Source organism: Dermacentor andersoni, chromosome 5 (assembly GCF_023375885.2).
Source record: "Dermacentor andersoni chromosome 5, qqDerAnde1_hic_scaffold, whole genome shotgun sequence".
Lineage (NCBI taxonomy): Eukaryota > Metazoa > Arthropoda > Arachnida > Ixodida > Ixodidae > Dermacentor > Dermacentor andersoni.
Window position 1 is genome coordinate 190,695,181 of NC_092818.1, and position 13,753 is coordinate 190,708,933.

The 13,753-nt window shown below is 48.1% G+C and overlaps 1 protein-coding gene across 3 annotated transcripts in view; it reads right to left on the reverse strand.

Moving 5' to 3' along the window:
* The window catches only part of LOC126532320 (uncharacterized), a 559,184-nt gene that overhangs the window by 368,927 nt on the left and 176,504 nt on the right, over positions 1 to 13,753 (reverse strand). For all 3 annotated transcript variants that reach the window (XM_055071431.2, XM_050180012.3, XM_055071432.2), the window contains one exon: positions 9,148 to 9,214. In XM_055071431.2, coding sequence (XP_054927406.1) covers positions 9,148 to 9,214 — 67 coding nt within the window. The remainder of the gene's footprint in view (positions 1 to 9,147; positions 9,215 to 13,753) is intronic.

Below are 13,753 nucleotides of genomic sequence, written 5' to 3' on the forward strand. Positions count from 1 at the left end.
AGCTTTCGTGACGATATGTATAGCTGCCGGTGAGGCAATTTGACACACGCCTGCCGTGATATTACCAACTGCACGCGACCGTGTTGAAAGAGCAGTCGCCTCCTGTCAACATCGGGACAGGTCAAGTAACAAGGCCTGGCGCTATCCTAATCTATAACAGCTCCAACCGTTCGCGTCGAAGCCCGCATGGGACGATCCGCAGCTGCTTCTACCAGAGCAGGTGTATAGGTTGAATACACTCCTGCCACAGGTGGGCACCGATTCGCTGAAAGCGTTTTCAAGCTTACAAAGTACGGCTTTGCTGTCGCAGCCCACAAAAACAAAACAAAAGTAACATAGCGCGCGTCTCGGTGGCCGAAGCGCAAAAAAATTGCGCAAGCAACCCTCACTAGTAAACATTTCGAAGCGGTCCAGCAGAGCGCGGTTCTCATTTTGTTTGGACTCTGTTAACATTGGCCTGGAGCACAAACCGCCACAGCTACTGTATGCATGGGCAGGTCACCGTAACATTAGTGGCTGCCGCTTCACTAAACGGACGTGCGCTTAGAACGGATTCTGGGAGGCAAACGTCCACAAATGCGGAGACTTCTCGGCAATGCGTAAAGAAGGAAGGGGGACAACGAGGAGCGAGTTAATCTGGCCGTGCGCACGCATTCCTCGAATCCGGCACCGCCGACAGCGCCACGCTTATTGCTGCACCCCCCCCCCCCTTCCCGCCGTCCGACCACGGCGCCGCGGCGACTTCGCAGGAAGCCGTTAGCGCGGCCACGCCGGGCGGTCAAGCGCGGAGACCCGATGACGCCAGCCGTAAAGCGAACGAGCACGCCGCTGCCAACGGTCATAATCCTTCGTATAGGTCGGCACGTGGCAAACAAGTCTCTTTCTTTTCATCGAATGTGTTTGATTTCTCGCGGGGACGCCTGCACTAAATACATAAGAACGTTAACTTCACGATCCGACCCCTGGCTCCAAGTAATAAGCAAAGTAAGAAAGAAGGTGGCACCGAACGCCGATAAGTTTAGTGTGAAAAGTGAGTCACGCCCCTTCATTGAAATGCGCGTGCGTATTCCTGCATTAATTGCGAGACTTATTTGCGTCGAGGTCACGGCTGGTATCTTTCTGTGCCCGTGTGCATATACGGTGAAGTGCTGGACGCACCTCACCTCGCATCCCCACAATAGCGGTGACCCGGACGTGATTCAAACACGCAACCTTCCGAGCCTTCGATCGTGGTGCCGCGGTTCGCCACAGAGCACACAATAATGATATTTACTTCCGCATATATACTACAAATTATTTATGTATTTTTTCTGCCTTCAGTCGAAGGTACCGAAGGATGACAAATTTTAACTATGTCTTCCTGGCTTTCGTTATATTTATTTTCTTTATTTCACGCTCACACTTATATATCTATAGCAAGGTTGAAGCGACGTGAGAAGGCCTGTCCACAATATCCTGGTGGCAGCGTGTCTGGTGGCGCTGGGAGCGCCATCAGGCAGTGCGCAAATTTACTATCGTGCTCAAGACACCTGAACTATTACGAAGCAAAGTGGCAGACACCGTCACGCGGCGCTCCCTGGTGAGTTTCCCTCAAGCACTTGCCCAGTTCAATTCAGGCTATAGCTACGGCAATACGACGAGGACAGGCGTACTCAATACGGCACGGCCAATGGCCAGAATATATATATATATATATATATATTCTTTTTTTATTTTTGACCAAGCATCACGTGGCTCCCCTGACGTTATCTGGCGCTAGGCAAATCTTACGCAACAAGTGCAACCGATGTGGGAGCATGCATGGCATGTAACAGAAAAAGCTCCAGTACACACGCGCTTTTAGCGATGTAACGAGATGGTTTGAGTTACTCTTATCAAAACCAAAGCTTCACAAAAAGGCATGCGCATCGCTAATGGTCACCTAAGTTTTCACAGTGAGCTAACGAGCAAGCATCATTAAATTCTGTCCACACGTCATAAACGCGCCGAAAAGTTTACGCGACTAGTCGTCAAAACAATCAAAATGAAGCAACAGTTCTACCATCAATCCTAACTACAGGTTTCAAAGCACTCGTCATTTATATGATGTACAGACAAGCTCGAATTTGTATCACCGAAGTGGTATTAAACTTGCCTCATCATGTCAACGCGGAAATCTGGGATGCAAACGAGCCGCGACTACTTTGTATTGTGAGCAAATCGTCGAAAACAGCAATGAGTGTAATGATAAATAAAGAGCTAAAGTGATAATAATTGCGGCAGAGACGAGCAGTGCGTGATTCCGCCATAATTAATCCTTTATTTCACAACCAGAGACTCGGCATGTACGTAGAGACAATGACCGCATGAGCGCTTACGTTCGGACGACACCATCAAACATACAGAGGCCTCATTGTGGTCGACGAACGCACGCCGTGTGCATGGCGTGTCGTTGACCTTGCCCAGCTTATGTCGGGGATGCGAATAAGCCGACCTCGGAGACAAGTAAAACGAATAAGACCAAGTAGACGCTCGCCCGCGCAGGAGGCAAGCTGCGTCGAGTAACGACACAGAAGACCGCAGTGGGCGGCCTTTGTTATAGCGTCCGACCATTCGCGGCCTTTCTTTTGCCAGCAGCGTGTTCTTTGATGCTGATTCCTTGATACGGGAAGTCGCTCGCTCAGGAAATTTCTTTTAGCCGCTTCCTGATCCTCTGCTTCTTTTGCTGGCAAAGATATCGAGGGAGACAGCGTCTATAGAAGACCAAGTGAAACGCCGAGAATACGCAAAGCAGTTGCCATCCTCTATAATGTCAGACAGTGGCTTAGAAAGACAGAAAGCTGCAGTTATCGGACATTCATGTGTTTTGTGCGACACTTCTACACCTTCTTATAGTTCATGCTCTAGTCTTCTAGTACGCCTGCCTTTTCGTACGATGTCAGACAACCGCCGCTACAAGACAAACGTTATAGAGCCTGTAACAGTCAGAGCACTAACGGAGGAACGGTTGCACAAAGCTCCGTGCGTTTATAAAAAAAATAGTCCCGCTGCCTTACCTAATCTCCGCAGAACAGCACCAATAAACCTGACTAAATTAAATATGAAACCACAGCAGCCAAAACGGAGCTTTCGCTCCAGCTGAAAAACGTGAGCCCCAACAAATGAACTTCCTATAGATTTTCGTATATATGTATAGGTTTAACACGCAAGACCACAAAGACAGGCAGGAAGCACACAGCAGAAGCGCTCATTCTGTCCTTCCCGTGCATCTCTGCAGTCTAGCGCTACAATCCTACGAAAACGTTCCGCCAACGAGGACCTATACGACGGTTTCTGCGTCGGCTGCACCACGCAGGAACCTCGGGAATAAAGGAGGCGTCTGCCATGCCAGAAAAGATGAATTGTGTAACATGCATACAGAGAAAGCCACACGATGGATGGCGCATACGAGGCTGGAAAAAATGCATAAATAACGATTCGAAGGGTTGAGCTGCGCTGTGAAACAGCAGAAGGTCCCATCGCAGCCACCAGTGAGCACTACAGCGTGGGAGGAATAATGGCAGCGCCAGTGAGATGCACATTGATCGGTCGAGACGGCGCTGCTACGCGCACATGTGTCACAGAAGGTTTCGCGTACTCGTAGTGGCCCAGAACCCGTGTCAAGTTCAGTGCCAGGTCTAGACTCTCACCGGAGTGTGATGTTGACGGGGGGTAAGGATGACCGGAATTCATACAAACAGCGGGTGAACGCGACAGATATGCAGAGACTGAGAGAAGGGAGAAGTGTCGAATTATCACTCGCAGAATCATGCAGGAGGGGAACCCTTCCATGTAATTAACTTGGACATATTTGCGTAACTTGACCGCCGAATTGGTAGGGTTGAGGGAGCAAAATAGTAAATAATTAATATAGAAAAGTCAAACTCTGTCGTTCAGGACTCTATAAAAGAGCAAATAATTAAGCAAGCTTTGCCGGGGCCAGAAGCAGGGAACCGTACGCTACAAAAGCGAATGACGGCTGACAACATCACCTCTGAGTACCCGAAGCTGTTTCCCGCGACGTTGTACATTCCAGTTACTAGTCCCGGATAACTAACCGACAGAGCTGTGCTAGTTGGTACTGGTTTGCGGTGCACGATTGCACTCGCTCGCTTCTCGTTCCTGTTTGCGTTGCGCGGCATCTTCAATCGACGACTGATGAATCAACTAGGCCAGCAACAATAGTTGTCGAACCCGCTGTCGCATTCTCAGCAGCGGAACGCCATATCCACGCTTATCCAGTCACTCTAGCGGCTATTTCTGTCTCTGCGTTCTATATCTTCTTTTACCTATATTCATGTTCAACTATTTTCCTATTTTCCGGCGCATTTATTCACATATATGTATTTCTAAATATTTACCAATTTTATTTGCTCATCGTTTCTGTATTCATTCTGTACAATGTCCTTACAATTGTGAGTGATTCTTACTTTGCACGTCCCACTGTTTTCTTCGATTTCTTATTTTCTTTGGCCGGACACTCGCCCACACATCGAACCAAATGTCCTTTCGCGCGAACTACATTGCTCATCGATTCAAGCGCGCTGACGCTAAGTGCTCGTCATTTTGTGTGTGTGTGCGCGAGTGTTCTCATTTGCTCCACTCTTGATCATTTTATTTCTACATATATTCATTAATCAATAAACTGCAGAAAAGCCCGGCACAATAGTTTCTAGCACTTCGAACGTCGTCGAATAAAATAAAATCCCTGCGGCAGCCAATCCAAGACGCTGTTGGAGTTGAGGACGATCCCACCGCTGTCAACCAGTTGTTGGATCTGGAGGACGATCCCAATTGCTGTCCCCCAGATTTTGGACCTTGCCTTTGGGTGCGGAAGTTGGCCGAGGTTGAGGAGGACTTTGACATGAAAACTGGAGGTTTATTTACATTATTTACAGTGAGAGTACAAAGAAATTAACAGTCATAAAGTCATTACGGGCCGGCAGCAACTCTGACGCTGCGGCCCGTGGCAAGAAGCTCGAAAGAGATGAATGAAGGAATGCTCAGGAAAAGGTCTCGTATCTAACAACGCGCACTCGGCGGGCCCGTGCCGCAGCGCGGCAAAACGAGTCTCCTCGCGCAAGGACACTCGAGCCCGGAGTCGTGAGAGGACGACGCGGTGGGAGGCAACGCCCGACGCAGCCGCCCGATCATCCGTCTCGTCATCGCGCGCGACGAGCTCGGCCTCCACTCGACGGCTCGCTCGGTGAACGCGTGCAGCACTGCGGGCAGCCGGGACCGACGCCGCATTCGAACGAAGCGTGCACACGACGCCTTTCGCACGAATGTATGCGGCTTGCTATTGGCGCCAGCGCGCTCGCAATTCTGGCGTCGAATGTACTATCGGCACCAACAGCCGGCTGGGCGTTGATAACAGTGAGCAGTGCTGGCCGTGAGAACAAAAGGACAACTATATCAAAGTACAAACCATCTCAACTTTACACTCCAGTAGAGTTCGAATGTAGCCACGACCTGGTACAGTTGGAACAAAACGTGCACTAGATGGCAAGAACACCGTAAAATTATTCCCGAGCGCTAACTACATAACTACATTTTACATCGGTTCATACGTCCGGTCTGACTATGAAAACACTTTACAGGCGCAAATAGGTTCGCGATATCGACTCCCAAAAAGATAACACTGACAGTGGCTTCCACAGCAATAGCCTGTCTTTTATACGTGATGCGAGAATTAAAGCGGTTTTTTATTTACTTATTTTCTTTCATCTTCGACTGGCACCATTCGCTTCGCCCCTTCCCTTGGGCTAACTTATATGTTTTAGGAAAGCAAATAACCTGGTCAAGTGAAGTAGTAGCAGTTAATGGTTCGCGAGGTCACTGACGCTCCTTAATGACGTGCAATCCAATGCAGTCAAGAAAGCCAGCAGTGTGATGGCAGACCAATAACGAACTTTCATTACCAGTAACGCTGCAGCATTTTCCTGCGGGAACGCAGACGCCAAACAGTAGCAGTATAAAAGGCGACCTCCCGCCGCTGCGAATGCATGGGCGTGCACTGCCCGGGAATAAAGCTTTACCCGGGGAACGCCGCGGGTGCCCTCTGTTCGACCTCCCTGCTCGGGACGCGCACGAGAGATTAAAGAGGTCGCCGCTGTCAACACAATTACAAGACACAGCGGGAGGCTCTCCACAGCATGGCAATAGCAAGGACCAGAGGCAGGCGAAACGGATTCTCGGCAGCAGCAGACACAGTCGCTAAACCGTGATTTGTTAGCTGCGTTAGTCGAGAACATGTCATATTAAAATGCATGTTCCTTCAGTAAACTCAGTCTAGCAGACTTCTGATACATATAACTGCAGAAGCTAGAATAGTAGAAGCGCATCATGCAGCTGTGTGCAAGAAATCTATACATCACGCAACGCCGCAGGTTCACTTTTGCGCGAAGGAAATACCAGTCATGGTCTACTTTCTTCCGCCCCGTCACTGATCGAGTTCACCAGCTAGACGAACAGGGTGATCTGCCTCACTACATAGTTAAAAAAAAAAATTATGGCGTTTTACGTGCCAAAACCACTTTCTGATTATGAGGCACGCCGTAGTGGAGGACTCCGGAAATTCCGACCACCTGGGGTTCTTTAACGTGCACCTAAATCTAAGCACACGGGTGTTTTTGCATTTTGCCCCCATCGAAATGCGGCCGCCGTGGCCGGGATTCGATCCCGCGACCTCGTGCTCAGCAGCCTAACACCGTAGCCACTGAGCAACCACGGCGGGTCACTACATAGTTCTAGGCAGCATTTCGAATTTGCGCGTCTCAGTTTGGTAGCAGTGGTTTTTAGCGCTAAGAGCTAAGCGGCCGCGGAGCGCGCAGGTTGCACCAAAAATCCAGTTTCTGCGCACTCTCTTCGCACCTTAGGCCCAGCAGCAGCCCTTGGCAGATGGCAGGACGTTTTAGCGCTGCCTTTTGGTTTGCATTTTATCGTCCCGTACGCAACAACACGGCGGGAAGGCGCAACGCTACACTTGTGAAACAATATAGCCAGCAACCGAAAGGGTGGCACCGAGGTATATACGCCAGACACTCCCTGCGCGCCAGCACGGACAAAACTTTGGCGACAGTTGCACAACTCGCAGTCCCCACGGCCTGCCGCAAACGAGGCCCGTTTCAACGTCCCCTCTCAAGGTCACGAATGCCACGTGCCAAGCAAAGCTCCGGGATGAAATGGCGCCCGAGAAGAGATCGTCCACATTCGTACCGCGTATGGGCTGCATGCGCCCATTCACTTGGGAACACACGCGCAAGAAACGCGGCCGTCTATCCCTACTCCGTGATGAATCCGGCCGCTGAGTAGCAGCAGCGAGGCGTCTCGAGGACGAGCCACTTCCCTTTGGGAAAAGAAGGAATCCCACAGAGATGAAAGGCTTGGACTGCGCAAGACGGCACGGAGAGCCCGACACAAAGAAGACCCGCAGAGTGTTCGCTCTGACTTGTAAATGCCAGCGTCTCCCTGCAGCAAGCCGTTCGTGTGCTTCTGAAGCCGCGCGCGCGCTCCGCGAAGAACGGCGGCTCGGACTGCCGTAATTCAGGACGAGCTTTCCGGTTCTTTCAGAAGCCGTCACACCGCGTACTTCTGTTAGCGCAACGTGCCTCCCTTCACCACTCCTCTACCTCGACCCACCACGGCCGACGAAGCTGGCGCGGCTCTCGAAAACGGTGGCCCAGTAAAAATACGGCCAAGGCACGCGTACCTCGAGAAGCAAATATAAGACAGAGAGGAAATTAACGAGTTCTCCAATCACGCCAGCAAGAATGACTTCGTGACACGACATGCTAAAACCGTAGTCTGAGTACTACACGTGAGGTACTTGAACGCTGCCTTCAATGGCACCGACCGTCGCTTCAAGATGACCTACAATATTTTCAGAACTCCGCTGGTGTGCTTAGAGGGAACCTCGTGTGCAGCTTAAAAATAAAAGAAATAAAAAGTGCATGCCTTTGTACAGCCGCTACGTTATACCAATGAAGAACCTATTCTCACCGTAGTACTCCCCTTTCTGATACATCTGAAAGCTAAGCTACACCAAGATACTTACTATATACCGAAGTGACCGAAAATGCTAACGAGAGTTATAAGCTTGTACAAACGCACCCTTCTGTTCGCAACTTTGATCGCATACTCTCGATGCCGGCGTCCTTGTATCTCCCTTGCTTGCATCAGAGCCCCGGGGCCCAAAAAGTAATGAAAGCCGCTGCCAAAAATATGCTAAAAAACAATCGCCTAGCTTTGAGTTGCCACAGTGGCGCGGCAAGGTATACGTGAAAAGTGCCACAACACTGGGCGAGCCGTGATTCTTAACTCAGTCTATACCTTCCATCGCCGCGACATCTACACAGTTACTTTCGTGCGGTATCATAACGACAAACGGCTGTAATCTCTCGTTTCTTATACAGTCCGATGTCATAGTACGCTGTATTTACGAACTCTGAGAATAAACAACGAAACGTCGAGTTTCGGGTAGAAGGGCGACGACGTCCACGAGTACCATGGAGCCAGAACTGTACTTTAGAAACGTTCCTATATCATCGCACAGACGCTGTTACACAAAGTGCACTCAAGTACAGGGCGAATAAAGTGGAGAAATACATTTGACACACGTCATATATTAGACTGTTTCGAAAAGGTTCCGGAATATATACGAGTACTAAACGCTGAGATGTTCTACATGAACCTACCCCGGAAAAAAAAAAAGAAATTGTGAAGCCCCTCTAAGTATTTCCCATGTCCCATGTTTCATTCCGAGATTGACGCGAAATACAGCGCTCTCATATTATTTACTTTCTACGTCGCCTCCTCCTACAAACCTCTTTTCACGGTATGAGTAGTGTGGTATGAGTGGTGTTCGTAGTATGGGTATGACCGGTTTATTTTTATTTTTTTTTCGTTAGTGACTCTTCGAGGCGTGTTCACACTTGGAGCTTTCCTGTCGCGTGAGCAGACGACTGGTCTAAAAAGATCCAGTGAAGCTACACTTCACTTCCAGCAGAAGAGCCCTGAAAGTTAAGGTCAACAAAGCAAATCGTTCGAAGAAACAAGTCCGCTCCCTATACGATCGTCTCCGACCGTTTCGCTAATGACGCAACCTACAGGAAAGTGCAGAAGACTCACCTGTGCGATGCCCTGGGTCACGTGTTCGCTGGTAGGTCGGCTCCGGTCGTCGCTGCTGCTGCTCACGCTGCGCAAACGAAGGGAAGCAAGCCGAGCCGCCGTTAGACGCTTTAGCTGTGGCACGCTACATGAGATGGATGCTAAAGAGGCTCAATAAATATGAGCAAACAGCAACCAGCGGGAAACTTCAGGTTCATACCTTAAAGGGACACTAAAGCGAAAAATGATTTCTTCTGCATCAGTAAATTACCGTTCTACAACACCAAAAACACCACTCTTACAACGATAACACGTTTGGTAAGCCAGAAAAGAGCGCAGGAACGAAATACGGGTGGCGACGCCTACTTAAGTTCCCGCACCTGGGGGCTGTGACGTCTTGGATTTTGATGGCATCTTCTAGGGCCTACTAATAATATATAGCGGCACAGATTGACTACATTGTGTTCTAAAGGAACCAAATATTAAACATGGCAAGTTTCAGGAACCTTTATTCAGCCAACGTGGCCCAAATGCCAAAACATACTTGGAATCGCTGACGTACCGGCGCTGGGGTTTCGGCGCGAAATTCAAATATTGATACTTGGACCTTCATTTTCTCATCTAATAATCAAACTGTTTTTTTTAATGACTGCCTGCAGGGTTCTCAAACAATGCTTCATTAGTCTAAAATGATTTATTGTTTCGCTTTAGCGTCCCTTTAAGCCCCAACAGTTAAAACGGCGAGGCAATACAAAACTATAATAATAATAATAATAATAATAATAAAGTCCACGTTCAGATGAATGGCTTGCAATTTCAAAACCTCTTCTGCATCCCACAGCGCACTACGCGCATGATCCATGCGAATGCAATTTTCATTCCCCTGCAATAATAGATATATACGCAAAACATAAATAATAAATAGCACCGGACGTACTAAGCCACTGTGGCTTGCCAGACTGTACCCAGCAAAAATGAGAGGAGGCTCATAAATAACGCAATTCTTCGCGACATAAAAATGGTAAGATACAACAAAACTTCGAAGCATGTCAACATAAAGAAAATGTAAAACTAACAAACCGAACCAGTCAATAAATACAACGCGAAATTCAAATAGTTCCACATGTCATAGCAGATATTAACAAACATTTTTCTTGAAATACCGCTTTAGTGATTGTCTATAGAACTAACGAAATAGTGAATAGGCCGAGATCTCAGACACTATGGAGGGGGGGGCTATATATATATATATATATATATATATATATATATATATATACTATTCTACGTACGTTACACTATTTTCTCACATAGTCCCCACACCGGTTCAGACATCTGTCCCATCGTAGCACTAAATCTGAGATGCCCCTGTCGTCAGTCAGCGACGCACGCGGCCTCCCCGAACGCTCATTGTCATGCAAGTCCTCACGGTCTTTTGCGAACTCACAACATCCCCACCTGACACTTCTCAAAGCGAGACACCTTTCCTCATACGTGGGTTGCATTTCCCTTTGGATTTCGATGCGCCTTCGCCCCTTTCTTCCACAGAAAACGATTCGCACTTCGTTGCTCGCACATCGTGGACGTGTGAAGCACAGCCGCCATCTTTAACAACCGACAGTAGCGCCGTGCCGCGGAGCCACGGGCAGCTAAGACGGGGCCGGTCCAAGAAAGGTTCACCGCTGCGAATGGATATGTTGGCTTCGCATTTACAGCCGTAATTTGGATAAAGAAATAGGGGCAAATACTTTCTGATTCGCCCTCGTACGTCAGGAGGTCATAAACACTTTTTTGTGAAGCGATCGAAGCGGATAAAGCATCTGGCGGTAGAAAATTATGCTTTACGTCTTAGCTGGCATACCGGAATATGACGGAACAAGGAAATCCCTAGACCGTAGGTATCTGGTACAACAGTCTGAATAAATAAAGCATCCGACAATAGTAGCAGAGATGCATAAAGGACGGATTATAAGAAAAGCAAATTTCCATAGCTGGGAAAAACTTCGCCTACAATTTAACCCGGAACGACTGCCACGCCAAGACAGGAACACCAGACTGCCACACCAGATTGCCACACCAGACCAAAACTCTTCCAATAACTCGAATGTTGGCAGATGGTAGCGCAAGACCAAATTAATCGACAGCTCGACGAGGCCGAAGCTTCGGAGTGCGACAGCACCAAATGGGTCATAAATTTCAAGCCGCAGACCACCTGTTTGTCCCTGCGATGTCCGGACGGTGCGTTTGCAGCAGTGATCAGTTGACCAGGGCGGGGCGACGATCATCCCCTTTCCCACAGCGAATGCGCCGGTGTGAACACATAGTGAGGCGGATAAAGAATCCAACAATATCGCCACACATGCACATGTTTCCATGCACCCTGCGTCGTTGATTTGCACGTACAAGGTTGATATCTAACCTATAGATGCCCGCGAGATAGTGACAGAAACTGAAGCACACGTTGTGAAAGCATACGTTTAATCAGACAAGCAATATCACAAAAAAACATACGAGCCGACCCATACATTTCTGCAGGGGGCAGGGAAAGCGACAAATGTAGGCTCTGTTCAGAAACAGGAACACTCACACACATAATGTGGGAATGCACCTCGCTCCCGTTCTCTCATCCCCCCGTCAGCAGCGAGACTGACTGGACAGCCTGGCTCAGTTCCGGGGACGTCGACCGACAACTTGAACTGATGGACTGGGCGGAAAAGGCCAAGCAGGCCCAGGGCCTTACTTGAGCCTTAAGAGGAAGCTTTAGCTCGGGTGCTCCTATCTAAATACATGTAAAAGGAGAATTCGTTTTTCTCGGCAACCACTGCACCAACTTTGACGGGGTTTACTGCATTTAAAAGAAAAGCTTAAAACCTAGTGACTGTTGGTTTCGAATTTTCGATTTGGGTCATCAAATTTTTATAAAAATTTGGCAAAAATCGCAAATTTTCAGAAGACGAAACTATCAAGTTTACAACTCCGTAACTCAGCAAGAAAAAATGATATCGCAATTCTGTGTACCTGATAGCACATCTAAAGCGGAGAAAATTGATATGTTACACATGAACCTCAAGAAATGGAGCAATGTGTAATTATAACTTTTGCAGAACCCTCGTAAACAACGTAACAAATTCACGTAAGATGTAAACTGACATATCAAATTTGTCCGCTTTGAATGGTCTAATGGATGCCGTTTACAGAATCGCGATATCTGTTCTTGATGCAGAGCTATTAGCTTGTAAACTTCGTGCTTCTATTTTTTTCAAACGTCTGAATTTTTGAAAATCCTTTTAACAAAATTCAAGCCCTAAATCTAAATTCCGCTTCCAACAGTCACTAGAAGTTAACTTTCTCTCTCAAATGCGACAAATTTCATTAAAATCGGTCCAGGGGTTATCTCAGAAAAACGTTTTTGCGTTTTTACATGTATTTGAATAGGCCGCGTCGGAGTTGGGCCCGAGCTAAAGCTTCCTCTTAACCCTCAGCCACGTCCCTCTTTACCCTTCCTCCTTTCAATAAAGTTTATCACCACCACCATCTGCAGCTGAAGTAGGCACCTAGTAACCTAGAAAGCACAGACAAAAACATTAACTTGGCTAACTCGGCGACAATCTCTAGCTATCATTTTCTCCAACTTCTTCCGCAACGCAATTAATGTTGGCGCAAACTCCAGATTGGAAAATCCTATACGTCCCGTACCGTAATCATGTTTGTTCCTATATAAACCCATATGACCATATGGGATCATGGTACAGAAAAAAAAAATTATGGGGTTTTACGTGCCAAAACCACTTTCTGATTATGAGGCACGCCGTAGTGTAGGACTCCGGAAATTTCGACCACCTGGGGTTCTTTAACGTGCGCCTAAATCTAAGTACACGGGTGTTTTCGCATTTCGCCCCCATCGAAATGCGGCCGCCGTGGCCGGGATTCGATCCCGCGACCTCGTGCTCAGCAGCCCAACACCATAGCCACTGAGCAACCGCGGCGGGTTGTCTGGTTTCATGGTACAGGGCATACAGGTTTTTTGAATAGGAATATGCATCGAGCTGCAAGTCCTTCTTCGACCGTAACCGCTACGTCAGCGCCTCGAAATGCCAACTCCAAACAAAGTGAAAGCGCTCACCACAACCGAAAAACTAAAAAGATTAACAATTTTAATAACAGTTCGTGACCTCTGCTTCCACAAATGAAAGACGGGAGCCGAAGCAACGTCACGCTGCCTATATTGACAAAACTGCGCGAAGGGAAAGAGGCCTTTGGTGTGGTATTTTTATCCTCGTGTAAGCAGCTTCGCTGTCAAAACGTCAAAACCAAGTATAGGGGACGGGAGGACAAAAAAACATCGACGTCTGGCAGCTTTCAGCGAGCACGGCACGGGCAGGCGGGCGGCCAGCTTGACTTTAAACTTCACTTGACCTCCACGACCACGCACTGTATTCTACTCCTGTTTCAACCATAAAAGGGTGCGACATTTTTATGCAATGGTCTAAACGGGTTGCGCTTTTCATGTATGTACCACCAGGCATACGTTTCTATTACGACAGGCGTTCATAAGAGCGCAACCTTACGAGAATGCAGATTCTACCAACAGATACAAAGCAGTCCAGTTAATTGTCGCAGCAAATAA